A 10,676-nucleotide genomic window follows, 5' to 3' on the forward strand; every position below is an offset into this window, starting at 1 on the left:
CTTCGTCTATACGGAATAGAAGACCTTCGTCTTCTATACGGAATAGAAGACCTTCGTCTTCGTCTATACGGAATAGAAGACCTTCGTCTTCGTCTATACGGAATAGAAGACCTTCGTCTTCGTCTATACGGAATAGAAGACCTTCGTCTTCGTCTATACGGAATAGAAGACCTTCGTCATCGTCTATACGGAATAGAAGACCTTCGTCTCCGTCTATACGGAATAGAAGACCTTCGTCTTCGTCTATACGGAATAGAAGACCTTCGTCTTCGTCTATACGGAATAGAAGACCTTCGTCTTCGTCTATACGGAATAGAAGACCTTCGTCTTCTATACGGAATAGAAGACCTTCGTCTTCTATACGGAATAGAAGACCTTCGTCTTCTATACGGAATAGAAGACCTTCGTCTTCTATACGGAATAGAAGACCTTCGTCTTCTATACAGAATAGAAGACCAGGTCTTCTATGCAGAATAGAGGACCAGGTCTTCTATGCGGAATAGAAGACCAGGTCTTCTATACGGAATAGAGGACGAGGTCTTCTATGCGGAATACAAGACCAGGTCTTCTATACGGAATAGTAATTCTTTCATGGCTTGAATTATGTTTTTTCTTTTCACACGCCTCAAAAAAAATATCTCATGCGACATAGAAAATTGTCTCATGCCATATTTTTTGTGATAATTTTTTGGACACAAAAAAATGTCATAATTCCATTATTTTGGTTTCATGTCCATGTTTTCTTCTTTTCTCTTCTTTCCTCATTTTTGATTAAGTACTGCAACATATTTCTGAACTCCTATCGGATAAATTGTAAACTTTTTTAATTTCCCAACTTCTCTGCTCGGCTCCGTCACACGTTCCACATGTTCTTCCTACTTCATGTTCGCCACCACACACACACAAGTACTGGCATTCAAACGTGTGGGTAATTATTCATGTGTTGACGTTTAAAACGTTTCTCCTCCAGCAGTAAATCAATTTCCATGCCCAGGAAAACAACACCAAAGGAATGTAAGGTGAAAAGGAGGAAGGAAGAGGGAATGAGAGAGAGAGGTAGAGAGACATAGAAATGAAAATAGGTAATAGAAAAACAAACTCCATTGGAATTCTTGAAATTTGAAGTTGTTGTTTGAAGTTCTTCTGTTTTTTTTTTTCCTAGGTATGGCTTAAACCTAAGGTTTATACTTCGACTGGAACTAAAGCTAATAAATCATATTAGCTGAGGGTGGAAAGTATGCAAGCATTCCTGTGTTTAGCAAGGGGAAAGATTTTATTTTTTTCCGTTTTCCATTTGATTTGGGAAGACACGTTTAAATAGATGTCATGCTCAAAGGAATCAGGGTTCATAACTAGGTTACCTAGGAGTTTTTTTGTTTGGGTTTTGTTTTTCCCACTTTAAATGGCAAGTAGAGAGGAAATAAATAAATTATAACAAAGTTTTGGTGTTTGAGCGGATTATTATGACAGGAGAAGTCTAAGCAACTCACTATGAAGATATATGGGAGATTTGACCCCTTTGTATGTAATCACACGCCTAAAAGTATGCAATGGCCATGTTGAAAATATTGGATAAATAACTATTTATAATAATAACAACTTAAATAGTAGTCCGTCGGTTTAGCCGACAGATGTATACCCTCAGCCAATATATAATTTTATACCCTCCACCATAGTATGGAGGGTATATCAAGTTTGACATTCCGTTTGTAACACTTCGAAATATACATTTTAGACCCCACAAAGTATATATATTCTTGATCAGCATAAAATTCTATGTCGATTTAGCGATGTCCGCCCGTCTATCCGTCTGTGGAAATCACTCTAGCTTCCGAACGAAATAATTTAGGTAGATAAAATTTTACTCAAATGTATATTATGTCTGCAGGACTTTTGGTATTGAAAATGGGCCATGAAGGTCCACGTTTTGGTATAGTCCCCATATAACGGTACCTCCCGATATTCGGTATTTTGATGAATTTAGCGACATTACTCACCGGAATTATTTCAAATTTGGTATTTGAAGTTCGAAATCGATGCTACAGCCTAAGACAGAAAATTGTCTGTGCAGGTCCACGTTAAGGGATAGCTCCCATATAACAGAACCTCCCGATATTCGGATTTTTGATGATTTTTGCGACATTATTCAACGGAATTGTTTCGAATTTGGTATTTGAAGTTCGTAATGGATACTACAGCCTAAGACAGAAATGGATGCTACAGCCTATGACAGAAAATTGTCTGTGCAGGCCAACGTCTTTGTATAGCCCCCATACAACGGTGCCTCCTGATATTCGGTTTTTTGATGATTTTAGCAACATTATTTACCGGAATTGTTTCAAATTTGGTAATTGAAATTCGTAATGGATGCTACAGCCTGTGACCGAAAATTGTCTATGCAGATTCACGCCTTCGTATAGGCCCCTTATAACGGTACCTCCCTATATACGGCATTTCCACGTCGTATAGACCCCAATATAACGGCTATATTCGGTATTTTTAAGATTTTATCAGAATTTTTTACGGATTTTATTTTTTTGAAAATTTCTAAATTCGTTTCAAATGGTGGGGGACTGGTAGTAATCAACCGTGGTATCAGAATAAATGCCAAATATTATCGCGAAAATATTCTGGAGGGTGTATTAAAGCCTTGGGCATGCAAACATTTTGGCCGCAGACCTTGGATATTACAACAGGACTCAGCACCATCGCACTCAGCACGCGCCACCCAAGAATGGTTACAAAATGAGGTTCCTCGCTTCATTTCCAGCTCACAATGGTCACCAAAATCTCCGGATACCAATCCGTTGGACTATTGTGTCTGGAGTATTTTGGAAAGCAAGGTTGGCACTAAAAAATACCAAAGTGTCGATCACCTCAAGCAAGCGCTTCGCCGGGAATGGGGCAAAATACCGCAGAGCAACATTCGGGCAGCGTATGACGTTTTCATTGGCCGTTTGAAGGCCATAATTCGTGCCAAAGGTGACCAATTCGAACAAATCTAAACTTATTCTAAAATTTGATACCATTTCCGACATTTTTTCTTTTCATTCAATAAAATTTAAAAAAAAAATGTAAAAATTATGGTTTTTGACGTTGTTGCAGTTTTTTTATATCACCCTGTATAAAGGGTACATTTTTCTCTTGTAATTTCCTATATCACATGACATTTTTTAGGGGGATCCGCCCCTATCCTATAGAAGATATTCCATGCCTTACATCCTCCCACCATTTGATATCTACGTGATGGAATGGTTCGTCTACTTTGTATTCCTCATTAAATAGCTAACTTTCATAATGTGACCTTATATTCTACATGGCCCACACATTCAGCTAGGGCTATACAATTAAATGAGGACACTACTACAAGCTATTCACACACGTGTTTTTTGGTGGGGAGATTCCCTAGTAATTTTGTTGCCAAAATCAATTTTGTTCTTTTCTTCCACTTTCCACCACCCCCAGACAAGTTCTCTTGCTTCCTCCCAAAAAAAAAAAGTATTTTTCTTGGAATATTTAATGAAAGTGGTTTTTGTGGGAAGCTACATGGCAATGTATCCTTTGCAAGGATTCGCTACACGTACGTACAAACAGCTAGACGAATATGACTATTTAGAGACCCAACTTTAATTAATTTATGCAAACCTCAAAATGTTCTCAGGAACATACTTATTTACATATTACCCACAGCGACACAAACACACACACACACACTCACACCCACCCTCACATACTCACGTACAATAATGAAAAACACTTTAATTGTTTAAAATGTCTCTAGCATCCCAAACAGGCAACTATTGCTTAATTTCTTTCTCCCTCTCTCTCTGTATTACCAAAACGGGATTTAAGCGGAGGCCAAGAAAGAGAGAATCTATCTTCCCCCGCCTGGGTTGTATATAAATAATTAAGATTTCAAAATAGATTTCCCCAAGAAAATGGAACAAAGATGTGGTAGAGGGGGGAGAGATGTGGAGGCGCCATAGAGGAGAGCCACATGAATCGGGAGTTTGATATTCATTCATTACTCCTTCTTGTTGTTGTTGCCGTCGTTGTTCACAGAGAAAAACAATGGAAATCTGGAGCAATGAAAATCACTTGTTTTATGCTTTTGCTATAAGTTTGTAATTATCAGAAGAAAACATAGAATGAGAAGAAAATAAAGAGGGAAGCAAGGGAGGAAGTTCATATGTGAGAATGTGTGTTTGTGTCTGTGTTGGGTTATAAAACATTTTTATATTAAATATTTATTTATTCACAATATAACCTATTTAATGGAGTGAAACCGATAACAGAAATAAAGGTTTTCCCATGATTACATATTGAATAGGAAAACAATCATTAAGAGTCTATACCTGATGCATACTTTTAGGTGATTCACATTATACATTAGATATGGATGAAAAAGAGAGAGAGAGATAATGGTATGCTATCAAGATAGCAAATGCAGATTAGAGAGCCTAAAAAGGCAATGGATATGTGTTGCATACTTTCAGGGAGCTATGAAATTTAAACCACTCCAAAGATTTCAAAGAGATTCTAAACTAGACATTTTAGACCTTTAATAGTCGTCTACAAAATCACAAAAAAAAAGTTCATACCTAATGCATACTTTTAGGCGAGCCATGAAATGGACCTACTCAAAAATATAGAAGAAAATCCTTAAACAGTCTTTAATACATAAATATTCTCTTAAGCCCTTTTACGTATCGATTTAAAAACAATATTTTTCCACAACAAGATATGAGCATGGATTTTTAAAAAAAAAATTTTCTAGACCAAATATAGGCGTGGATTTTGAAAAAATATTTTTCCACAATAAGATATTTGCGTGGAATTTTTAAAAATATTTTTGGACAACCAGATAAAGGCGTGGATTTTTAAAAAATATTTTTGCACAACCAGATATAGGCGTGGATTTTGAAAAAATATTTTTCCACAATAAGATATTGCGTGGAATTTTTAAAAATATTTTTTCGCAATCAGATATAGGCGTGGTTTTTTAAAAATATTTTTTCGCAAACAGATATAGGCATGGATTTATTAAAAATATTTTTTCACAACAGATATAGGCGTGGATTTTTTAAAAATATTTTTTCACAACCAGATATAGGCGTGGGTTTTTAAAAATATTTTTTCACAACTAGATATTGGCGTGGAAATTTTTAAAAATATTTTTCCACAACCAGATATAGGCGTGGATTTTTTAAAAATATTTTTCCACAACCAGATATAGGCGTGGATTTTTTAAAAATATTTTTCCACAACCAGATATTGGCGTGGAATTTCAAATATTTTCCAAAAGAAATATAGGCGTGTTTTTTTTTTTTAAATATTTTTGTCACGGTGTGGATTTTTTAAAAATATTTTTCAAATATTTTCCCCAAGAAAAATAAATGCGTGGTTTAAAAAAAAATATTTTTGTCAAGGCGTGGCTTTTTTAAAAAAAATATTTTTGTCAAGGCGTGGATTTTTTAAAAATATTTTCCAGAATAAATATAGGCTTGGTTTTTTTTTAAATATTTTCCAGAATAAATATAGGCGTAGTTTTTTTAAAAAAAATATTTTTGTCAAGGTGTGGACTATTTAAAAAATATTTTTGTTAAGGCGAAGACTTAAAAAAATATATTTTTTTCAAGGCGAACATTTAAATAAAAAATATGTTTGCCAAGGCTTAGATTTAAAAAAATGCCAAGGCGTAGATTTTTTAAAAAAATTGTCGTTCCTGTTCCCTCTCCTCCTTCCTCGTCCTTCTCTCTCTCTCTCCCCCTCTTATAAATAACACCAAACTAAATTTTCTACTTACGACATATTATCACCTCCACCGCCAACACAGCTGACACCACTTCTTCGGGGCCGTGCCTTGCGACGACGACGCCTGCGACGTTCCGACGAGGCTGTGCGAGGTTGTAGAACATGTTGACTCAATGATTTACGAAATTGACCCATTGACGGATCCATGGCGGTATTGGCAGTTGCTGGGGCACCAGCATTGGCAGTTGATGTTGTTGTTGTCGATGACGAGGTTTGTGCGCCCGCGGACGGCAGATGCGGCGTTGGCATTTGACCACTGGTGGCCAGACGACGGCCGGTGGCTGAGCTGGAGCCAACCACCATGGGATTATCACCGAAACCACCCACCGAACTGGTGGTATCGGAATTATGGCCTTGATTTTTGGTGCGACCACCACCGAAGCTGTGATTAACTTTGCGCCACATGCGTTCCATAGTCTATTGTCGCTCTTGGTTTGCAATAGTTGCGAATGTGTGATGCTCTAGTTGTGATGATGTTCGTAGTACGGGGAGGGTGGATATTTGCCTATCTAAGGGGTTTTAGTTAACTTTCAATGTTTTGATGTTTGATGCTGCTGCTTTAGCTTTAGCTGGCTATCGAGGAACTATAAATTATAAAGTGTTGTGCGTTGAAGCGTGTTTATTTGGCGGCTTTATTTTAAGCATATTTTCATTGTTTTTTCGTTTTTGTTGGAATTTTCTTTCTTTTAAGCATTTGAAAATGATTTGATTTTTTGGAGTTTTTTTTTTCTTTTGAATACTTTGTTACATTTTTATGGATTTTTCCTTTGATTTCTTTGAAAGAGAAAATATTATTATTTATTAACTTAAATATTCGTAACTACAAACTTTTTTAATATATTAAATTTCACATAACATTTTTTATTTATTCTAAGTTTTTAAAAACTTTTGTAGTTTTGTATTATTTTCTTTAATTAAGTTTTACATATTTTTTGTTGTTATTTTAATATTCGGTATTTCGATGATTTTTGACACATTTTCTCATGAATATGTCTACAAATTGGTATATGTGGGTCATAATGGGTTCTAATGTTTACTTTATCCTAAGGTGGAGGGTATTAAAAGTTCGGCCTGGCAGAACTTAATGTTTTTTTAACTTGTTTTATTTATTTTTTATGTTTCTTTTTTAATTTAATACATATTTATCTTTTTATTTTTTTAATTTTATTTAATATTTTTTTATTTTATTTTTTATTAGTTTTATTTTTAATTTTTTAATTCAATATATTTTTTTTAATTTTTATTTTATTTTTAATTTGCATTTTTTATTATTTGTTTTATTATTTTTTATTATTTATTTTTTAATTTTTTTTCTTATTAGTTTTATTTTTAATTTTTTTTTAATTCAATATATTTTTTATTTGTTTTTAAATTATTATTTTATTTTTAGTTTGCATTTTTTATTTTTTTTTTTATTTTTTAAATACATACTTTTTATTTTGTTTTAATTTTTTATTATTTATTTATTTTATTTTTTAATACTTTATTTTTCTTTTTCTAATTTAATATAAATTTTTTCCAATTTTTAACCATTTGTTTATTTTATTTTTTTCTTAGTTTGTATTATTTATCAGTTCTATTTTTTAATTTAACATAATTTTTTTGTTTTTATTTTTTATTTTTAATTTTTTAATTTGCATTTTTTTATATTTTATTAGTTTTTTTTAATTTTTTGTATATATATTAATTTTTTATTGTTTTTAATTTTTTTTTATTTATTTATTTTATTTTTATTTAATATTTAAATATTAAATATTTTTTTATTTTTTTTTTTAGTTTTGTATTATGGATTAGTTCAGTTTTTCTTTTTTTAGTTTAATATAAATTCCTTTTTTTAATTATTTTTTTATTTTAATTTTCTAATTTGCATTTTTTTATTTTTTATTGGTTGTTTTCTTTTTTTTTCTATTTTAATGTTTAATACTTTTATGTTTTTTTTTTAATTTAATATACATTTCTTTTTTTATTTTTTTTTTCAATTTTTTAACTATTTTTTTTATTTGTATTATTTAATAGTTTTATATATATTTATCAATTTTTTATTTTTTTTTTAATTTTCTAAAAATATACATTTTTATTTGTTTTTTTTTTTATTTTTTTATATCTTTATTTTTAATTTTTTAATTTGCATTTTTTTATATTTTATTAGTTTTTTTAATTTTTTTATATATATTAATTTTTTATGGTTTTTAATTTTATTTATTTATTTATATTTATCTATTTATTTTATTTTTATTTAATATTTAAATATTAAATATTTTTTATTTTTTTTAGTTTTGTATTATTGATTAGTTCAGTTTTTTTTTAGTTTAATATAATATATATTTTTTATTGGTTTTATTATTATTATTATTATTATTATTATTATTATTATTATTATTATTATTATTATTATTATTATTATTATTATTATTATTATTATTATTATTATTATTATTATTATTATTATTATTATTATTATTATTATTATTATTATTATTATTATTATTATTATTATATTATTTTCTCTTTAGTTCATAAATATTGTTAGTTTTTTATTATTTAATTACTTATATTTTTTGTAACATTTTTTATTATTATTATTGTTACTATTATTATGATTACTATTATTAAATTATTATTGTTTATATATTTTTATATATATTTTATGTATTTTGCTATTTTCTTAATTCCTATTTGTTTATACATTTTGTTAATTTTTATTATGAATTATTGAAGTTTTTTATAATATATTACTATAATGATTTATTTTATTATATAATAATTATTATTATTATTTAGTATTTATATTTTTTTTTTATTTTTTCTTAGTTTTTTATATATACATATGTTTTGTAAATTTTTAAATTTTATTTTTATTTTTAAATCCCATATTTAATTTCTTTTTTTTTATATTTTTTTAAAAAATGTCATGTTTCTTTTTTAATAATAATATATATTAATATTTCTTTTTTATTTTTAACTATTTTTTTATATTTATTATTATTTAATTTTTTATTGCTTTTATGTTTCATTTTTTAACTTAATATATATTTTTCTTTTTTTTTTTTTAATTTTATTAACATATTTTTATATTACTATTTAATTTATATTGTTTACTAGTTTAATTTTTTAATTCAATATATTTTTTTGTTTATTTTTTTTTATTTTTTTAAATATATATTTCTTATTTTATTATTCTTATTATTTTATTTTATTTTTATTTTATTCTTTAATATTTTTATGTTTCTTTTTCTATTTTAATATAATTTTTCCAATTTTTTAACTATTTTTTATTCTATTTTTTACATGGTTTAATTGATTAGTCCTGTTTGTCTTTTTTTAACTTCATATAATTTTTTGTTTTTTTATTATTTTTTTTTTAATTTTAATATTTAAATTTCCTTTTTTTTATTTTTTATTAGTTTTTCTCTTAATTTTTTTTGTAATACTTTTATGTTTCTTTTTTAAATTAATATACATTTACTTTTTTATTTTTTTTTTTTCAATTTTTTAACTTTTCTTATTTAGTTTTTTTTAATTTGTATTATTTAATACGTTTATATTTATTTATTTTTTTTTTAATTTATTAAATATATATATTTTATTTACTTTTCATTTTTTTTAATTTTTTATTCATTTATTATTATTATTATTATTATTATTATTATTATTATTATTATTATTATTATTATTATTATTATTATTATTATTATTATTATTATTATATTATTTTCTCATTAGTTCATAAATATTGTTAGTTTTTTATTATTTAATTACTTATATTTTTTGTAACATTTTTTATTATTATTATTGTTACTATTATTATGATTACTATTATTAAATTATTATTGTTTATATATTTTTATATATATTTTATGTATTTTGCTATTTTCTTAATTCCTATTTGTTTATACATTTTGTTAATTTTTATTATGAATTATTGAAGTTTTTTATAATATATTACTATAATGATTTATTTTATTATATAATAATTATTATTATTATTTATTATTTATATTTTTTTTTTTATTTTTTCTTAGTTTTTTATATATACATATGTTTTGTAAATTTTTAAATTTTATTTTTATTTTTAAATCCCATATTTAATTTCTTTTTTTTTTATATTTTTTTAAAAAATGTCATGTTTCTTTTTTAATAATAATATATTAATATTTCTTTTTTATTTTTAACTATTTTTTTATATTTATTATTATTTAATTTTTTATTGCTTTTATGTTTCATTTTTTAACCTAATATATATTTTTCTTTTTTTTTTTTTTTTAATTTTATTAACATATTTTTATATTACTATTTAATTTATATTGTTTACTAGTTTAATTTTTTAATTCAATATATTTTTTTGTTTATTTTTTTTTTATTTTTTTAAATATATATTTCTTATTTTATTATTCTTATTATTTTATTTTATTTTTATTTTATTCTTTAATATTTTTATGTTTCTTTTTCTATTTTAATATAATTTTTCCAATTTTTTAACTATTTTTTATTCTATTTTTTACATGGTTTAATTGATTAGTCCTGTTTGTCTTTTTTTAACTTCATATAATTTTTTGTTTTTTTATTATTTTTTTTTTTAATTTTAATATTTAAATTTCCTTTTTTTTATTTTTTATTAGTTTTTCTCTTAATTTTTTTTGTAATACTTTTATGTTTCTTTTTTAAATTAATATACATTTACTTTTTTATTTTTTTTTTTCAATTTTTTAACTTTTCTTATTTAGTTTTTTTTAATTTGTATTATTTAATACGTTTATATTTATTTATTTTTTTTTTTAATTTATTAAATATATATATTTTATTTACTTTTCATTTTTTTTAATTTTTTATTCATTTATTATTATTATTATTATTATTATTAT

At 25.9% G+C, this 10,676-nt stretch overlaps 1 protein-coding gene across 1 annotated transcript in view; it reads right to left on the reverse strand.

Moving 5' to 3' along the window:
- Window positions 1-6,567, reverse strand: part of LOC101889167 (uncharacterized) — a 189,620-nt gene extending 183,053 nt beyond the window's left edge. Inside the window, exon 1 of the mRNA XM_059122357.1 lies at window positions 5,807-6,567. Within this exon, the coding sequence (XP_058978340.1) occupies window positions 5,807-6,228 (422 nt within the window). The 5' untranslated portion in view covers window positions 6,229-6,567. The remainder of the gene's footprint in view (window positions 1-5,806) is intronic.
- Between the last annotated feature and the right edge of the window lie 4,109 nt (window positions 6,568-10,676).

Source organism: Musca domestica, unplaced genomic scaffold (assembly GCF_030504385.1).
Source record: "Musca domestica strain aabys unplaced genomic scaffold, Musca_domestica.polishedcontigs.V.1.1 20, whole genome shotgun sequence".
Taxonomy (NCBI): Eukaryota; Metazoa; Arthropoda; class Insecta; order Diptera; family Muscidae; genus Musca; species Musca domestica.